The sequence below is a fragment of the Xiphophorus hellerii genome, chromosome 19 (genome assembly GCF_003331165.1).
Source record: "Xiphophorus hellerii strain 12219 chromosome 19, Xiphophorus_hellerii-4.1, whole genome shotgun sequence".
Taxonomy (NCBI): Eukaryota; Metazoa; Chordata; class Actinopteri; order Cyprinodontiformes; family Poeciliidae; genus Xiphophorus; species Xiphophorus hellerii.
The window spans coordinates 26,472,712-26,492,980 of NC_045690.1; the positions used below are offsets into that span (position 1 = coordinate 26,472,712).

The 20,269-nt window shown below is 41.4% G+C and overlaps 1 protein-coding gene across 5 annotated transcripts in view; it reads right to left on the bottom strand.

Annotated features, from left to right (window-relative positions):
- Nucleotides 1–1,492: 1,492 nt before the first annotated feature.
- kiaa0586 (KIAA0586 ortholog) overlaps nt 1,493–20,269 on the bottom strand; it is a 36,721-nt gene continuing 17,944 nt past the window's right edge. For 2 of the 5 annotated variants that reach the window (XM_032547957.1, XM_032547960.1), the window contains exons 8-26: nt 19,806–19,950; nt 18,811–19,379; nt 18,079–18,151; nt 17,089–17,280; nt 16,788–16,995; nt 16,541–16,702; nt 15,207–15,307; nt 14,025–14,168; nt 12,907–13,050; nt 12,230–12,414; nt 12,033–12,157; nt 11,113–11,300; nt 10,882–11,035; nt 9,985–10,135; nt 9,642–9,892; nt 8,104–8,156; nt 6,642–6,752; nt 6,184–6,328; nt 1,493–1,790 (exon numbers count right to left, since the gene is read on the bottom strand). In XM_032547957.1, coding sequence (XP_032403848.1) covers nt 1,642–1,790; nt 6,184–6,328; nt 6,642–6,752; nt 8,104–8,156; nt 9,642–9,892; nt 9,985–10,135; nt 10,882–11,035; nt 11,113–11,300; nt 12,033–12,157; nt 12,230–12,414; nt 12,907–13,050; nt 14,025–14,168; nt 15,207–15,307; nt 16,541–16,702; nt 16,788–16,995; nt 17,089–17,280; nt 18,079–18,151; nt 18,811–19,379; nt 19,806–19,950 — 3,250 coding nt within the window. In that variant the 3' untranslated portion in view covers nt 1,493–1,641. The remainder of the gene's footprint in view (nt 1,791–6,183; nt 6,329–6,641; nt 6,753–8,103; nt 8,157–9,641; nt 9,893–9,984; nt 10,136–10,881; nt 11,036–11,112; nt 11,301–12,032; nt 12,158–12,229; nt 12,415–12,906; nt 13,051–14,024; nt 14,169–15,206; nt 15,308–16,540; nt 16,703–16,787; nt 16,996–17,088; nt 17,281–18,078; nt 18,152–18,810; nt 19,380–19,805; nt 19,951–20,269) is intronic. The other 3 variants (XM_032547959.1, XM_032547958.1, XM_032547961.1) reach the window with 3 other exon arrangements.

The window sequence follows — 20,269 nt, forward strand, 5'->3', positions numbered from 1 at the left end:
TAAACAGAATGGTGTATTTTACCTAAATAAAAGTGAATTCTGCCTTTGCTTCCTTTTTTATTTAAATTTTCTTCCCTTTATGTCTTACACAGAAGGGAAAGTAAAAGAACATGAGGAAATGAGGAAATCTGAATAAATTTTAAAAAATTACCAGATAAATACAGAAAAACAAAACAATTAGAAAGAAAACTAAATGAAACAATGTGACAGTAAATAAAAATTTATATTGTAATTACAGAATATGAAAAATTAGAAAGACAATAAATGAAACAAAAATGGAAGTTAACAACTTTGAAAATAAAATGAAAAATTGACTGCTGTCAAATGATCATTTATTTTACACCATGTAATCAAATAACGAGGGAAAGTTCTTATTTTGATGCAATATCAGACATATCTGTTTCCAGTTTTGGCAGGGTTTGCCTTCTATATGTCTGAATAGGATAGAAACGGGAAACATGGATAATTAATAGTGGTGTACTACAAGTACAGGAGGAAATGATAAAGTTTGGATAGTTGAGCAGAAGAAATTCAGAACAGGTCTCCAACACCAACCCATGGCTCCCAACAATGAAAGGGGACACAGTGACTGACATCATTAAAGTGCGCATTAAGTCTAAAAGAGCTACATTTAAACGAAGTCTCACTTTAACAAGCAAAGTATAATGTGCTGTAACCTAAATGTGGAATAGTTCAAAATAGTTTTCCTTCTTTTGAAATAGCAACGGTGCAGTAATTATTTTCCTACCACAACATTTGGTGGGAAAAGCAACTCAGACGTTGATCTGCAGCTAAGTGAAGTTAAGTAGCTGTTAGTGAGCTGTGACAGAAAGCCTGGACTTCCTACAGCTTCAGGGATCTCAGAGTATAACTTGAACTTCTAGCTTCTAAGACTTGTTTGCTCTCCGACTGGCGTACGTGAGCTTCCTCTTTGTTTTGCTGAACATGTGCAGAGCTCTGTAGGCCTGAGATCAAGTTCATCTTGCTCTGCTTCATTATGTTTAATCCTGGTTTGTGAGAACATCGATCTCTGCACAGGCACACAGGACCTCAGGGAACCAATCAACTGTCTGATCAATAGCTCTTCTCTTCCTGTGTTTTCTTGGATTAAAGGTTTTCTCCTTGGCCTAATCAGGATGAGGTCTCTCTGTGTCACATAACGCCCAACACCATCCACTTCCTGCTCATCAGCTTCCTGATCAAACGCTAGTCTGTTTATTGTGAACATGGTTCTGTTGTATGTTTTTTTTTCTCCTTTAAGGATTTTGTGTAGCCATGAAAAATCATCATCATCATCATCATGTTGGCGACACATTTTGTCAACATGCATCAGCTTTTAAAATGACTCCTTTGACACAAGCTGTGTATAAAGCTGAGATCTTCTCTCTGGGACAATCCATTCACTTCCAGCCCAAATGCAGAAGTTACTGTAAACTAAATCCGATTCTTACTTCCTGACTACTTTTTAAAATAAGTGAAAGACAACAAAATGTGTATTAAAAGTCAAATATGTAACTTTTAATCTGAAAGAACACCACAACATTTAAAACAATCAAACAGTCAATCACTCAAATTTACAAAAGTTAAAGGCTGCAGGGAATGATTCCACGGAGTTAAGAGAAGGAAATCATGAGTATCTGATCAGAAGACGTCGCTGGTGGAGGAGTCTGTGTCCACATCCACTGACCCGCCGGTCTCCTCGTTTCTATCCTGGGCTCTACAGGTGGCCAGATGAACACCTGTCTTCCTGTCTCCTCCCTGTGGATTTTGTTTGTCCAGATGTCCAACATCTAAGAAAAAAATAATTATCTTATAAAATGAGCAATTTGACTGGAAGGTCAGGGTTGTTCTAGAGTCTAGACAAACCCACTTGTCTTAAAGCCATTTTGTTAAGTAATTAACATAATGGCTTATGGATATCTTAACATTTTTATGTTTTGACACTAAACACATATTTATTTTTGTATTGTATAAGTGCAAATAAAAGTTGGTTCCATTAAGCATTTTAGGGCTAATCTGCAGTTTTTCTTCAAGTCTTTTAGAAACATTTAAACTAAATAGAACAATGTAGGTCTCTAACATTTCTTGTGTTATTTACTCACCACTTAATTTATTTTACACATTAGAACTGCTATTTGATTTCCTGTTTTAGTGCTTTACACTAGAAGATATTTTACATGCACTTAAAATCAACAGATTGTAACTTCTGGGTTAAAAATAATCTAGTCTTTGGTGACTGTTAATGACCATACTGCCTCAGTTAAGGTCAGAGTTTATCAGGAGTCAACATGAAAGAGAGACTGGGGATGTGGAACTGTTTGGAAGGTGCTTGTTTTGTTACATCTGATATAAAACAGTATCCTGGCAACAAGCAACCCCTTGTTCTACTCTCTAACTTCCTGCAAAGCGTCTGGGCTTCCTGGAAGCCTCTGTTGAAGTTTGAATCGATTGGAAATGTTAGTGACTGGCCAAATTCGCTAACATTTTAAACACAAACAGTAAACACTGTCTGCAGTGTGAAACAACCACCCCACACTGCAAAGACAGAAAGTCTCGAGCCCAATGTCTTTTCTGCCGGCAATGACCTGACTTTAAGTCATCAATACTGTGGAAGCATGGCCAACATGGACTGAATGGTGTCGTTCTCTTCATCCGCTGCCATTGCCAAATTACAGGCAGACCATAGTAGAAAATCAACATAATCAGAGAAATTCAGCTCAATGGGAGAAATCCTAGACGGAGCACTGAGGAGACATGAGAATCAAGCGGAAATGATTGAGAAGGCAATGGCCAGGTATTTTAGAATAATACTACTACTAATAATAATAATAATAATTGATGGAGCCGTAAATTCTGCTCTTTAGAAAGTCTGAAGATAAATGTCTGACCAGAGGTTAGGTCTTTAAGCGTAAGCAGCAGCAGGTCCACCGCTGAATGACCCAAAGAAACTAAACAGGGTGTTTTAAAAAAGCTTTTTTAAACTGTTTATCCATTTTTATTTTTTACATATTTGTTAAAACATCCCCATCTCCAGACTGTGTAATGAGACAGAAAATCTGTGAAAAGATGGAGCGCTTACACCTCCTCCCAGTGCTACTGCTGCCATCTTGTTTCAACAGTTACATAGTTTTTTAACGATGACCAACCGCTTTGACGTCTTTCGGTCCGGTTTCCGTGCTCACCACAGAGCCCTCGTCAAACTGTTCAATGACATCCACATAAATACAGACTGTGGAAGAACCACAGTGCTGGTTCTGTTGGACCTCAGCGCAGCATTTAACAATGTTGACCACGACATATTACTGGAATGACTGGAGAGTTGGGTCGGACTCTCCGGTCCAGTACTCAGTTGGTTATGAGTCTTGCATAAAGAACAGGGATTTCTTTGTTTCAATACGAAACTTCTCAGTGACGCAGACAGAGGTCATATATGGGGTACAAGGGCCAATCCTGGGACTCCTCTTATTTAATATCTATATGTAACCATGCAGATGACATACAGCTCCACATTCCAATGTCACCAGGTGACTCTGAACCAACCTAAGCACTGAACAGATGCTTAGAACAGATAAATGTATGAATGTGCCAAAACTTTCTCCAGCTGAACAGAAACAAACTGAAGTTAATATCTTTGGACTGATCTAGAGTCACAGCTTCGGTTATTACATCTAGAAACTAGTGATCAGGTCTGAAATCTGGTTGTAGTGATGAACTCTGACCTGAACCTTCAGAGTCACATGAAGACAGTTACAAAGTCGGCCTTCTGTCAACTGAAGAACATTTTTATAGGATAGAATTAAAGGACTAATGTCTCAGCAAGATCCAGAGAAACTCATCCACGTGTTTATCTTTAGTCGTATCGATTACTGCAACAGTGTCTTCACACATTAACCTAACAGATCAATCTTCCAGCTGCAGCTGATCCAGAAAGCTGCTGCTGGTGTTCTGACTGAAACCAGGAAGATCGAGCATATTAGTACTAAAGTCCTTCACTGAGAGAATAGACTTTAAAATACTGGTGTTAGTTTATAAATCACTGAACGGCTTAAAGATCTGCTGTTGTTGTATCAACCTTCCAGAACCTCTCAGGTCTTCTGGTTCTGGTCTCCATCCAGAAGTAGAACCAAACATGGAAAAGAAGCTGAACAAATTTCCAGAAAACTGAAAAATAGCTGAAACACTGAGTGCCTTTAAGACCAGGCTAAAACCCCTCCTGGTTAGAGCTGCTTTTCAACCATAATAAATGGAATATTAACCAACACATTTGATGTGTACTGATGATTTCAATGATGGCACTTGACAAAATGTAATGTCTGTTACAGCTTTTCTCAACTGTTGATTGTATGACATGTTTATGATGGTTTTTTTAAATGCCTTGTTGCTGAAATGTGCTATACAAGTAAACTTAAGTATGTTTTACATATATAAAAGTTACATACTGCAGCTTTAAAGTATGGACTCAAATCTGTGAAAGGACTTCAAACAGGCCGATCATCCCCATCAGCAAGCATAGAAAGTCCATGCTTGCTGAATTAAAACAATCCTGCTAGGGAATTTTGGAGAAGACTTTACCAGGAAGCTATTAACAAACTGCTGTACGGGATCAGAACTCTGAAGGCCGAGCTGGGTGGGCTCTGAGTGTGTGGGGGGAGGGAACGCGTGTTCTGGGCTGGCAGCAGCAGCGGGAACCGGGGAAATGAAGACGGGCCTTTCACAGGCTCCATAAGCAGAACGGAAACCGAGTTGGGCAGTGAAAGGATAGAGTGTGCAGAGAGTAAAGCTAAGGCCTCTGGAACACAGGGCTCAGTGTGCTTCAGCGCCGGCCTGCACAGCCACAGAGGCAGAAACACACACATCTGCACAGGTAACATCCACGTCTTTAAAAAACGACACCTGATGGCAGAGCTGGACCAAACGCTGGAGAGACGACACTGCGGAGTTCACAGACAGCAGCTCAATAAAGGAAAAATCTATTCATTCATTTGTTTGAGTCTTCTTCTGCTTACTCTCAGAGTCTCCATGGCAACATAGCAACAGTAAAGCCCTGCAGTAGTTGGACTCAATTTTATGAAGAACATGTTAAAAAGCCAAAGGAAAAACGATCTGTCTTTTACCTGGTTCTTATAGGTTTTAGTATTTAGTCCAGCAGAAACTGTTGCTATGCAACAGGACTCTGTGATTATCATCATAAAATACAAACATACAGGGATACAGTAACCTATAAAAAAATCTGCAAAGAAACACATACACACACACACACACACACACACGCACCCACCCACACACACCCCCCCACACACACACACACACACACACACACAAACACATCAAGCTGTCTGACTGCCTAAAGAATAATGCTGGTAGAAAATGGCAGAAGCGCTGAGCTGGTAGGTGTGAGATCAGACATGCTTCCATGGAAACCAGAGACTGAAAATGAAGCAGAAAAACAATAAAAATGTGTTTTCCACACAGCTAGTTTGCAGAAAATGCTGATATGCAAAGTTTTCAGAAATAGATAAACGCTAATGTTACACTTTCCCCCTACACAACATTAGAACTGTAACACAGTACAGTAATTAGTGTTAGCTTCTAACCTTTACTTCATGTAACATTAAAGCTCAGAACTCTGTTTCAGGCTACAGACGAATCGTGTGTTGAGCACCAACCGTATAGCAAAGAAATCTCTTCAAAGTGGATATTAATAAAGTTACATATGGATTGAAAGGATGCTAAACTCTGGCTCAGGTGTTTCATTGGATGTAGTGCCAGTAGAGCGGACTGCTACCAGTCTATTTCCCAGTAATCAGCACCTCACCATCTCTGTCCATCAAATCTCATTAATTTAAACTAGGACAACATTTTAGGGTGTCCTAATTTATACCTTGTTAGACGTTGCTTTTTTTTTAATTTACAGAAAAATGTAAAAGATCTTTTCTTTGTTTTTAATTATTTCTTCATATTACTAGAATTCTACCAGTGTTTTAAAAACCCAGATTGTTGTCTAATGCTTTTTCTACTTTGTAAAAGTTAGACGACAAAACACAAGTCCTTCCTGTTTCTCCAGGCTGAAGGTAACAGTCTCACTCATAAGGAGCTCTATGATCCCACTCAGCAAAATAACATTATGCATTTTGTCACAACTACGACCTCACCAGCCCAGACATACTGTACAGACGTTCTGACCTGCAGGCTGGCTGATCTGTCCGCAGGCGGAGCTCTGATCCAGTCCCGTCGGGTCTCTGGTCTGGTTCTGAGGTTTTGCCGGCCCGCAGTCTCTCACCTCCCCCACACTCACCTCGTCCTCCATCTCCTCCCTCCCCCAGGAGCCCTAAAACACCACAGGTCAAAGGTTACAGAGCGTGAATGTTTAACACCCTTCACTTACCTCCTGTTCTCAGTAATAAAATGTAGCATAATCACTGAAATACTGAGCTGTCCATCAACTGAAAGTAAAAGTAATAATCTTTGCGATGGTACATGAAAAACTTCAGGAGTTCCATTAGGTTTGCCACTAGGGTTGAATTTGATTTTTAGGGCTAACAATGAAATCCTCAAGATTTCTTTAAACAGACTGTTAGTCTGTAAGCTCATGTTTTCAAATATGCTTGACCCTGGTTTTAAAGTGCAACTGGTCAGCAAACCTCAGGCTGTGGCCTCTGTCCTCTGTGAGTGACTCCCTGATCCATCTTGGTCAACAGACTCAGCAGAATGCTACGACCTCCAACCGGTTCTACAGTGGACGAGTCAAAGGCCTGCAGGACGGACACAGAGGGACAAAACAAACAGGCTCTTAATGACTTTGATCCAAACAGCTTAGGAAAAGTAAAAGACTTTAAATAAGATCAGTCAGTTCAAATGAGAAAACCGGAACAAACTTTCCATTTTGTTAAGTGCCATCATCAAAATCATCAATACATGTCAAATATTTTGGTCAATGTTCAATTATCATGTTTCAAAAGCAACTCTAAACTCTAAGGTGGGTTTTTAGTCTGGATTTCAAAGAACTCAGTGTTTTGGCTGTTTTGCAGTTTTCTTGAAGTTTGTTCCAGATTTGTGGTGCATAGAAGCTGAATGCTGCTTCTCCATGTTTGGTTCTGGATGCAGAGCAGAACCAGAATACCAGACATGTCTGGAAGGCTGATGCAACAGCATCAGATCTTTAATGTATTATGGTGCTAAACTGTTCAGTGATTTATAAACTAACAACAATATTTTAAAGTCTATTCTCTCAGTGGAAGGGATTTAGAACTGGGTGATGTTCTCTATCTTCCTGTTTTTTTACAATCCTCTCTGTCCATACATGATTTATGTTTGTAGAGATGGAGATGCTAACGCTCACAACAAATGGTGGATATTATGATGTTTGATGCATATCAGCACAAACAGGCACATTGGAGACATTATTGACCTGACTATGAACTCTAGGGTCAAATGTAAAGATGGAACCAAAGTGAGCCATGGACAGAACAGTGACCCAGAAACAGCAGTAAATAAGCAAGAGAATAATTGAAAAAGGAAAGAATCAAATCTTGTGAGTTGTGCAGAACCAAGTCTGCAAATCTCAAGAAGCTGAAGCAACGTTGGAAAGGAGACTGGGCCAAAATTCCTCAACAATAATGTAAGAGACTGAGAAAGTCAGGCAGAAAGTGACTGCTGAGAGCTACTGCTGCTAAATAATGTTCTACTAATGGCTGGAGGATGGGACTGATCGGATCGGTTGAGTTTTTGTTGTTCTAAACATAAAACAATAGCCTTTTAGGGGCAATTTTGAATTTAAAAAATGTGCAGATTATAAAAAAACTCTTTATGTTATTGTCTTACTGCTGATACCAAAACCACAACAGCTCATGGCGGCTAGAGGTAAAAAGCACAACATATTGTTTGATGTGTATTGATGATTTTGATTATGATACTCAATGAAATGCAATGTTTGTTACTGGTTTTCTCAGTTGCTGACTGTGTGGTGTGTCTTTTTGCATTTTTATGATGCAAAGCTTTGAACTGCCTTGTTGCTGAAAGGTGCTATGATTGATTGATTGATTGACTGATCAGTGAGAATTCAGAGGAGGAAGTGATCCCACAGTCCAGGCATCGTCTACTCACCATGTCTTCCACCTCATGCAGCGAGCTGGAGAAGCTACAGACTTCCTCCTCTTCTGAAACATAAACAGATCAAAATTACAGCAACAAAGAACCACAGCTACAGGAAAAGGATCAGAACTCATTTCACCATACTGGATTTATGAATCAAACAACAAAAACCATAGAAAATATTACCGAGCCACCTTCTAATCTGTGATTTAAAAACAATATTAAAAAAAGAAAACAAAAAAATTAGTCACACTTCCCTTTAATCTCTTTCTGCGCTCTGTTTCTGAGGTTTAAGTAAAATCTTCTGCCAAAAGCAAAAGCATAAACAATCAGAACACAAAGAATCGAACAAAACAAAATCTTTGTCAAACAGGAACCATTCTGGAAGGAAACAGAAACTTGGTGCAGTCAGACCAACATGATGACTCAGCATGTTTCCACCATCAGTGGCGGCGTGAAGCTGTCAGGTAGAGGAGCAGAGCAGCAGCTCATCACTGCACAGGATGTGCAGAGCAGAACACTTCAATTTTAGACACAATTGTCTCAACAAAGGAACAGATTTTTGCTAATGATTTTTGCATTTATCATCAATTTTATAACTATGCATTTTTGTGGCAAGGAAAGAAGCTGGAATATCAGTCTGCTTCAATTTTTTCCTCAGGAAATTAAAAAGATCTGGAGCAGGGCTCTGCTGAGACACAAAGATCTGTCACTGAAAAAATACAACAATCAATCGATAAATTGATGATTATTGTTTATTTCATTACATTTATTCCCAATTATCTATAAGTATGATAAAGTCATTCTGACAAGTTTACTTGTTAGGCAACGCTTCAGATCTAAAAGGAGAATTTGTTTGTGATTTTTCTTTCCTAAATAAAAATCCCTGGATCTGGTAAATTTTTTATTTTTTACAAACAAAAAACAATGGCATTTATGTCCATCCTCTCACCCTGGACATAAATGTCACATGAATTCTGGGACACGCAGAATTAATGTGTCCCAACAGCTTTCAGCATTTTAACTCTAACTTTTATTCATCAGTCCTCAAATATCCAGCCTGAGCCTGAAGCTTATTTATGGCTAGAAAAAAAATGCAAACCTTTTTTTTCATAAAGGGAAGACGCAGCTGGTTTATGAGGTGAGGTCCTGGACGTAAGTAGCAGAAAACGTAACGTGATGTTGCTGCTAGGGTTGCACCGATTTATCTGTGCAGATTTCCTACATTTTGGGAGATCAGAGACCAGCTGATAGTAACATGTGAAGCTGATTTTTTCTCCTAATCTTATCTACCTCAGCAGAGGTCTAAATATCAGCCACTGTCTTTTTCTGCTCTGCTGTGATAGAGGTTTGACTGACGGACCCACCTATTAGGTCATGTCTGCATGTCTATAGTTAACAATAATGACTCCACTGTTGCCAACTCATCCACTTTCTTGCTATATTTAGTGACACTCAGACAAAAAATGGGAATCAGCAGGCCAGGCTTTTTAAAGATCCGTAATCAGTCAAAAAACTGCAGTCGGTGCATCCCTAGATGCTGCTCGCACCTTTCAGAGGGGCCAGCTGGTTGACGCTGATGAGTAACTCTCCCTCTGAGATGTGTTTGAGTGCAGCTTCGGTCTCTGCAGTTACAGCGCTGCTGCTGCTACTGCTGCTGCTGGAACTGCTGCTGCTGCTGGAGCTACTGGTTTCCAGATGACTGGGAGGAGGAGCAGGACTGGGTTCTGCCCGAGGAGGCTGGGACTGAACAGGAGCGGGGCTGCTGACCGCCGGCTCCTCCTCTGCTACAGACAGTGGCCTGATGGAGGAGAGAGGATGGTGTTTGAAGAGCCATGCAATCTCAAACACTTCCATCCTGACGTGTGTGTGTGTGTGTAGGGGTGCACGTACAGAGGGTGTTCCTGTGACTCCAGCTCTTCCAGCTCGTCCAGTGAAAGTTGTGGGTTCCCCTGTGAGGCTGGGGGCGGAGCTTGATGAGCAGCAGAGGAGCTTACGTCGGGCAGTCGGGGTTCTGGTGTGGCAGCCGGCGTAGCTACAGGTTCTGAGGTCACAGGCAGAGGAAAGTACATTAATGCATGATTGTAATCAAGTATTATCCTGACCAGAATGCTGTTACATGTATATCAGATTATACAGAGATAAGAAGGCTATCATCCTGGTTTGATCAGGCTGGAATGGGTAGCAAGGAGATCTAAAAGAAATTACACCAAATGTGTGATCAGCTTCCACACAAGCCTTTAGATCAGAAAGACTATAAACCTAGACTGTACAATAACCATAATCAGACTGGCCTGGAATCAGGTTTTAAAAATTTGATCAATGTAATTTGGGCTGAAATCAGATTATAGTTGAAGATTTTATTAAAAACACACTCCTATGAAATGTAAAAGCCTGTGTCACCCCCAGATGAAGAGACTGTAAAAATCTTTTTTAAAAATTCTAAAGATCTAGAAGATCCAACAATCAACTAAGAGGGGTTGAGATACATTTATTTGTAGCCAAGCTTCCTTTAGAAAAGCGGTGGCTGTCCTCTACAGAGTCTTTCTCCCGCTGTCGTCACCAAGGCTCCACAACAACCATTACAGGTCATCAACATGCCAAGTCATTCATCTGGCTGTGATGCTAGAAAAATTAAACATTTTCTCTCCAAACATCACAAACATAAAAGTGTAATGCTTTTATGCATCTGTTTTTATACTTCTTAACTTTTGCCAACTACAAACTTTTGGCCCTTTCACACTTAAAGCATAAGATCAGTACTACTGTTAAAGTTTGCTGGTGGTAGACCTGGAGCTGTGACTGGCTGAGGAGAGTCCTGGGGAACTGGGCTGGATGGTTTAGATGGAAGAGGAGTGGCTGCTGGGGTGGAGTCTCTGCTGAGCTGGGGCCTGCTGGGTGGAGGTGATGGGACTGGTGTTGGGACCAGTGGAGCCACTTTGTCCTGGTGCAGAAATGTGGAACATAAGGAGGTGAAACAACAGCTCACATCATTTCAGGGAGCTGAGGAGTTCTTAGTACCTCCTTATCTTCTGACTCTGGTGCTTCCGGTCGTGGTTCTGGAGCCGTAGCCACTGAACTGGTCTGGGCCAGCATCTGGGCCACGGTTTCAGTCAGAACCTCGTTCACCAGCTGCCTGATCAAGGCCGAATCCACCGAGACGTTGGCGTCTACGAAGAGCTGCAGACCTCCACCTCCTGCTGCTTCCACTGCAAACACACGGCAGGTGGAGACAAGACGTTCATCACAAGTTAGGACAGAAACTCCCCATGAAACCTGCATTATGTAATAACATCAACCTTCAAAATGTAATAAAACAAAATGTAAAACTATGTAATAATTGATGCAAAATGTCATAAAATCCTTGAACGCATTTTGTTATACTTTCTGCTGCAGTGCGTAATGATATAATATTTTATGCATATTACTATAAAATGTGTAGGTAGTTTTTTCAGAGAATACCAGTGTACTTTTTAAATACTTTAATCAGATCAACAGGTTATTCAGTACTTAAGAGGAAATGGATACCATGATCTACGAAAAGTGATCTATGAATAACAACCTATTTATCATTATGATGGCAAAGACATGACCCTGCCAGCAATTAGTGCTACACAGAGTCAATATGAATGCTGAACAGCAGGGGGCGCTTCCTTAATGAAGACTGGCTTTAGAGCAGGTGTGCCTCATGTGTCCCAAATGTTCATTACACAGTTAGATGTCTGAATCAGTCAGGTAACTGGGATCAGAACATTACATAATGCGCCACATTATTATGTAATAATCGGTGCAAAATCTAAAAGTGTTACTACATAATGCCGTAGAAAGTATTACAAAATGCGTTCAAGAATTTTTTGTACATAATGTGGTTTTAATTATGTTTTATTACATTCTGAAGGTCAATAATGTTACTACATTATTACATACACTTTTAGTGTTACCAATATCTGAGGTGAAACTCTGCTCCTCAAGCTCTGATTGGTCAGTGGAGTCATTCTGGGCAGGGTCAGGTGGGGCAGGGCGATACATTTCAGCTATCATCCTGGACATCAGCTGCTGTTCCACCCTGAACAGAACCAGCAGCAGCACAGTCAGACACAGCAACAGTAGCATGAGTGAAGTCCAGACCCACCCTCACCACTCCACCAGCCGGTTCTCCAGGATATCCTGCGTCCGGCCACAGCCCGCAACAGGGGTCACAATCTCAGCACGGCGAGAGGAGGGGGCTTCAGGCGGGAAGGCCGGGCTGTGGTACCGCACTGGAGCCAGGGGCGGGCCTCCCTCCAGGACCACCACCTCCTCACCCACATCACTGTTCTCCTCCTGGAGAGTCATCGGGGCAGAGCAGAGGAAAAGCTTTCTCACTGCGACTGAAGGGAACAGAAGTTGCTCTGATGTGGCAGCAGATATCCAGAGTTTTACAACCTTCACCCTGATGATCAGCAAAGAAACTTTCTCCACGGTGATTTTCCAGAATGTCTCAGAAAGCCAATAATATGTATGTCAGCACAGAAATATTTAAAAAATGTAAGTCAGAAGAACATTTTGTTTTGTAGTTGGGAGCTTCCTTTATAATACTGAAGAAACCGTTGCCATGGTGAATTAATGTATTCCCACCAAACTGATGTTGGTGTTTCACTGCAGTAGTGTATACTATGATCACAAGAGTTTATGAAACATAACAAAATCACCTCAAACAGGCCGACCTGATCTTTTAACAAGGTAAACACAGTATGCTGATGTGTGCTAATCTATCTGTGTCCAGCAGGAGGCGCTGCTGATGCACTAAATAAGTCAGGAAGAGAGGGCGTTTACCTGGTGGACATCAGTGACAGAGAGAAAGTTATTTCCCGGGAAGCTGTTTTCTTCATCCTTGTCATCTTTTAGAGGCTCTGCTGCTTTGATCTCAATGACGCGTGATGGAGAAGATGGAGGCTTTTCTGGAACCACCTGCTGCTCCTGTCAACATCAAATCACCAGAGTGAGCACTCAGACATTTTTTTCCACAAGAAATTATCTAGAAATAGTCCAATTAAAGTATTTTTCAAGCAGGATTAAAAAAAGAAAAGTTATTCTGTGTTGGCCAGCGCCCCACACCCCACATTTTTAATACATTACATAACATCAACGTCATATTTGACTGGGGCCGTGGGGCCTTTTCACACCACCGTTCTCTGTTTGCTGTTAGGGGTTGGGGTCGGGGGCAGCGCTCCGGTTCTCCCAGGATTGTTCAGATTTTTGGATTGTGGCTACCAATTCACTTCAATTCAAAAATACTTTATTGATCCCACAGGAAACTAAATGTTGCTGTAAATCATATTAATTTAAAATTTTCAAGGAGTTATAGTTGATAGTGATGACGGTTGGCAGGAAAGATCTCCCGTAAAGGTCTGTATAACAGCAAATCCGAAGAAGCCTCTGACTGAAGACACTCGTTTTGTAAAACAGTCTTGTGAAGAGAATGGTCAGGGTTGTTCTTAATCTTATGAAGAATCCTTCTTTGCATCATCACCTCCAGAAGTTAAAACAGTCACCCTCAGAACAGAACCAGAACAGAACCAACCAGCCTTTTTTATCAGGTTGTTGAGCCTTTGTAGATCTCCCTTTGTGTGCTCTCATTGGCATTTTGGGGTTGGAGCTCTCCTGCGCCCCCCTGTGGATGGGAGATTCTGTGCTTGGTAGCTCATGTTCAGTGTTTGTGTGCTGGTTGGGGTTGGCTCTGTGGAGGAACTCATATCGGGGCTTGTGGAGCCCAGGGGGCCCTCTGTGGATGGGGCCGGCGTCTCTGTTATGCTCCACTCTTGGGAAGGTAAATCTGTCGGGCCTCACCTCAACACTCAGACAACAATCCTGAGTGCCACACTGCCTGACAGGACACTCAAAATAAAAAAAAATGGAGGCGCTGCTAAGTCACTAAATATGTCAGGGGTTACCTGGTGGACATCAGTGACAGAGAGAAAGTTATTTCCAGGGAAGCTGTTTTCTTCATCCTTGTCATCTTTTAGAGGCTCTGCTGCTTTGATCTCAGTGACGCGTGATGGAGAAGATGGAGGCTTTTCTGGAACCACCTGCTGCTTCTGTCAACATCAAATCACCAGAGTGAGCACTCAGACATGCATTTTTTCAACATAAGAAAAAATAATGAAGTTAAAGTATTTCTCAAACAAGATTAAGCAAATTTAGTTATTGAGCAATTATTTGTTGTGAATCAACTGATAAATAAACCCAGAACAAACACTGAAAACAGAACAACACAAATAATCGAGCATTTTCAAAAACACCTTCAGAGTTCCAAGCTTTATGTAAAAAAAAATAATAAAAAAAAACTTGAGAAATTTCCAACACTGCCCAGAAACAATAAACCACATTTGCTCCTGTTCATCGAGGAATGAGTGGGTTTCATGTGGAAGACCTGGACTGGTCTGCATCCTGAGACACAAAAACACTTTGACCTCGCCAAAGTCTGGAGTTAAATCCAGTTCAGATCCCATAATATCACCTAAAGAAGGATGTTCCTAGTCAAAGCCCCTCTAATGTTGCTGAATTAAAACATTTCTGTAAAACAGTGGGCTAGAATCCCCCATCCCTTAATCTTCAGCTGCCTTCACAAATTCTCAATCAGATTCAAGTGGGGAGAGGCTGAGCTGCTCCAAAACGCTCTGTCCTCTTCCTCTACAAAAGAAGATGACTTTTTCTACTTCTTATCTCCAGACTGTATCTGCTGCCTCTGTGTGATGTTCCATTCTCTCAGACAGACGTCCATTTTGGACACATGCTATGTGTCTGGTTGTCACCTTCATGGGTTTTCTTCTGTTTTCTTATGTTTAAATATTTTATTTTGTGTCCATTATATGAATTATTTGAAAATGTAATAACCACACCTAACAAAAGAACAAAACAACAACTGACATTTAGTGAGTGGAAATAACGACAGAGTGAGAATTTCGGCTCTTGGGCAACATTCAGTCAGTTTATATTTAAAATTTTACTTGTGAATATGAAAAATGACTTGGAATCTTCAACAAACATTTCATTCAGGTTGCACTGAAGTGTTTGGATGAATGTTATGTTGCATACAACTTGAGCTGTATGAGCAGAATTATGATGCAGTTCACCTGGTGGTTGTTGGCTCCATCGTTCACGTTGGCCTTGCTCCCTGACAGAGGAACAGGAAGTACTGATGCTCTGTCCTGAACACGCTCACACCTGGGAAGACCTGCAAAAGCAAACATGCATGATGTCATTTTCAGATCTATACTACTTTCATTATTTCTTTCATTGAAGCTTATTGTGAAAGATAAATGTTTCTTTTATTTAAAAAAAAAGAGATATCAAATTTCACACCTGTTGAACTGGCTGGATGTCCCAAATAACTCAAGCCAAAGTACATTTTTCATGCAAATTAAATGTCTTCAAACCCCAATGAACTGAAGCAACAACAATGTGAGAAACAGAGAAACTACTGAGCATACGGCAACTACAACCTGAGGATCGTGAATTCATCTTTTATTTGTAAGTAATGGGTTAGGTTGTGTGTTCTTGGTAGCCTCCAGGTTAGATTTATTTTACAACCTGTCAAAGACAGCAGAACAACAGTATAACTCCACTTTAAATGAGTTATAAATTTAAAGTATAACTCATCACACTTAAATGTAAGTGTAATGAGACTGACTCGTCTGCTGCCACAGACGAGTCAGTGGCAGCTTTTGTGTTTGTTTAAAGCTATTTGCCACACACCATAAGACATGACGGAAAGGTCCAGAGTGCTAGGGAAAAAAGAACTTGCTAGGACCACGCTAATAACAATTCATCTTAAAATAAATTCCTTTTGAGAAGTAATTTTAACCACTTAAAGGTTTCAACCTCAGTGCACTGGAATCTTTTAAAACACACCCGCCAGTCTTTCCTTCCCAGTAGGACAGACCTGGTGAGGTACCTGCTTGTGTTGTAGCATCTATGTGTTCTTAAGACTAGTCTGTCGCAACCAAGCCACTATCAGACCATGAGACTAATGCAGTAGAAATTCCTGCCAAAGAAGAGAACAGATGAGCGCGATCCACATTTTCTCCATCTCAAAAATACAATTTCAAAAATATGACCAAAAACAATCTCCAATGTATACAGCAATGCATAATTCCCTAGCATCACTGCTACTGAGGACAGAAGATTTCTGAAAGAAAATTCTGGTGTGGCTTACATTTAAGAGCCAGGCACAAAGTCACACAAGTGTTGTTGCACTTGAAAAAAAAAAAAAAAATGGGGTTCCTACACAGTTTTTATGACCATTCTGCCAGAGTTAATCCTTTGATAAAAACTAAATATGAGTTTATTGCATAAATTTAAAGTAAAGACAGGTTGTAAATACAAAACTCAGCTGGCTGGATGGATTGACAGCAGCATCAATAATAGTATCTGTGCTCAGAGTGTAGATGTCCAGTGGTTTACTGACGCAGTGGGATTGCCCTGGCAGCAGTGGAGCGCTCTGCACTGTTCACCACAGGTCGAGCAGAGTGGTGTAAGGATAAGTGGGAGTATTGGGAAGCTTGTCCCGCTGACAAACTGAGGACTGGAGCGAAACTGGTCTGAGTCTTACAGGACTTCAGCCTTATACCTGACAGGAGACACAGACCACAAGCCAATCAAGAAAAGGAACAGCCTCCACAGATGAACATAAGTGACTGGATGTATCTCCTGACCTCTGATGCTTTCCACCAGTCGAGGGTGCTGTTTCCTGCCCAGAGGAGACACAGGAGAGCTAAAACGAGGGTATGGGCTCTTCTTCAGGGTTCGCCTGAGACCTTCGTGAGGGAGTCTGCCGTACAGACGAGTCAGATAAAGCTCTCCATCCATGTCGTTTTGCTGGCTGCCCATCAGGTTACCTGAGACTCCAGCAGGCTCTGCCTCCTGCAATCACACACACAAACCAATGATAAAGTTATCACCTGGACTTCACTGACCAAAAGAACCTGCAGCACTGCCAGCAGAATCAGGAATGACCATTCTGTGTCCAGCAGTCTGGCCTCTGCCTCCTCTTCCCATCACTGGCCGATTACTCGCTCCTCTGGGCATGCTCACTGGCTTGCCCCTGCCTGCAGCCCTCTGCTGTGGCTTTGTTGCATTTGTTGCTCTGCAATGACTGGCATCTAGAGCAGGCATGGCACCGTGAGGAGGGGGAGGATGACCCTGAGTCTGAAGAAACAAGACAGCTTAGAAAACCTCATCAGGATCTTAATAGGCCTGTCGCAATAAGCAATAAATTAGTTAATTGCATGATAAATTAAAACAAGATCAACAATTTTTGTGATTTAGCCTTTTTTCCTTCTCTCTCTTTCCACTAGATAACAAAAGTCTTCAATTTTTTTGAAGGGCAATTTTGTTTACTTCATAATTCATTTTACTTGCTGTTTCTGTTGTTTTGTTTATTTATTCTGTATATTTAAAATGTCTTCTGGGTCCGATGTAAACAGTTTTATTAGAATTTAAAGTTTATTCATCTTTGAGAATGTGTTCTTGCATTGTTTCGTCATTACCATTATATTACTTGAAAATGGTCTCAACATAATGATATTGTCGTTTATCCCAAAAACATCTGGGACAATTTATTGCCCAGCAAAATTTGTCATCATGACAGACCTAGATGTAATGTTTGACTAACACAAAGTAATGCATAACTGTGAAGCAGAAGGAAAACATTAACTTTCCAAAAGGTGCATGCCACACTTTTGTGAAAGTGTGGCATGCATTGGGATTCAGTAAATCTAATACCCTGAAACAAAAATGGCAGCTTTCTATTCACGTCACAGGCACGCATCATTTGTGTTGTTTTGTCACAAACTCTCAGGCAGTGCACTGGAGCATGTGATTGCACAATGCAAGAATGTGAAAAAATGCAAGTCTTGAGGCTCTGCAAACCAAGGAGAAAAAAGAAACACAACATAGATGCAAATTATGCTGATCAGAACTGATCCTGGATTTCTGAACGTTTACCTGGACATCTCTGGTTAAAGAGTTGATCCAGGCATCCACTGTCTTCTTTATCCGCACCTCTTCAGTTAGGTCTCTGCAGGCGACAAAAGTGGCTTTACTCCTCAGTTCATCCTTCAAAGGTTTCAGTCTCTGACAGATCACAGTGATGGCCATGAAATAACTGATAAAACAGCTGGAAAAAATTGGTTACTTTTACATTTTGAACTATTGTTTTTTTACTGCAATTTCAATGGGAAAATAAGTGTTTTTTATTTTCAATATGTCTACCTATAACCTGCTAATAACTCGTTCTGATCTTGCCTTTTACACTTCTACTGAGTATATCATTCTAGCTCTATGTAGAGTCTCCTCTTGGCAGGTCAACAACATCAAACTCAAACCTCAACACATCATCATGATGAGGCAGCGTGGTGAAGAAGGTCTTGGGTTTGTATCCAGCGGGAGCGGATGTTCTCCCCATGCATGTGTGGGTTCTCTACAGGTACTTTGGTTTTTACCCGCAGTGTGAAAACATACACTTTAGCTTAATTAGTTTCTCTGAATTGCCCTTAGAATGGGGGTTGTTTGTTTGGTCTCCTGTGTTGCCCTGGCATGGACAGTAACTGGTCCACTGACCCCTGAAGACAGGCACCAGTGACCAGCCCCTCCTCCAGGTTACACCAGTGGGAATGTGTGTTTGCTCACACTTACCACCAAGCTACTATTGGCATTAGCTATGTAAACATTCATCACCTGTTAGCAGCCAAGGCTTCCAGTTGGCAGTGTAGGATTTCTCCGTTCTTGGCCTTCAGCAGAGCGTCCAGGTTGTTCTCCAGAACTTTCTTCCGTCTCCGAGCCTGACGGAGAACCTGGCCCGCCTCCTCCAGCGTAGAGGAGCCACCAGGTCTCCTTTGGAGCAGTGAAAACTGGGACTGATGGGAATGGGCTTGAAGACTCTGGCTAGATGGACCCTGGACTTCCTGGGCGAGGCTGTGGTGAGTTAATAAGGGCCCAGCTTGGGGCGATGTGGTAATGGGCATCAGGTTCTGAGAAAGGGGCTGATTACGTTGGGACTGCAGTTGTGGAGCCGTGTTCTCCTGTGACTGTCTGTGTGGGACAAGGGAAGCCTGAAAAGGGGGGTGAGTGTTTTGAGGGTTGGTTGGTTGAAGACTGCTTGGCTGGGTCTGGTGTTGATCAGAGTTTGACTGGTAGAGCTGGTTTTCATGGAACTCAACCTGGACTTCCTTTGGCTTGGATCTGCTCCGTTTGGGCTCAGGTTGGCTTTGTTGGGTCTGGAGGCAGCCTGGGGAATGTTCTTGCTGCTGAATGAACGAAAGTGGTTCATACACTTAACACTGGAAAAATATCTCTTAGCCTGAACCAGTGGTCTCAAACTCCAGTTATCAAGGGGCCAGTCTCCTGCAACGTTTAGATGCCTCTCTGCTTCAGCACACCTGGCTCCAGTATTAGCTCATTAGCAGAGCTCTGTAGAGCTGGACTGCATGGTAGTGAGACATTTTACCATTTAATTCAAGCGTGTCGCACAAGAAACATCTAAAAGTTACAGGACCCTGGCCCTCAACGATCACTGCTCTGAAGTGAGCCTTCTAAAATCAGCTAAATAAAACATTTAATTAATTCTCAAAGTAATTTTACAGATCATATAACACAAGATGACAAAGTAGCACTGTTACCTTTCTACCTGTTTCTACTACAATCTTGCAAGTGGAGTTATATTGACTACTCACAGTCAGCAGCATCTTTATCTCTGTCTTCAGACACTCCATCTGCTTTAGCATATCACTGGCTCTCCTTACCGCTTCCTGAGTGTCATTTGCTAAAGACTGAAGATGAACGCTTTCAGCCACAGGATCAGCTGGACGCAGGTTGCTCCTGAAGCAAAGGTAAAAACAGAAATAAAAGAACCTGTTGCACACACCCATTCTATATTGCTTTAAGATGTTGATGTTTATATAGTATCTATTCATCTAGATAGATACTATATCACGTACAGACAAGTGACTGTACGTTTGAACTGAATCTATAAACTACAGTGCCGATTAAAGGCAAAAACAGTTTTCTTAAACACGCTTCACAAATCCATTAGAAAGTTGATTTAAATATTCATCCCAAAGAACGTAACAAGGCAAAAAGGCCAGATTCATTTCCAGTTGGGTTCAACAAGCCACCATCAAAACATTAAGTGCAAAAC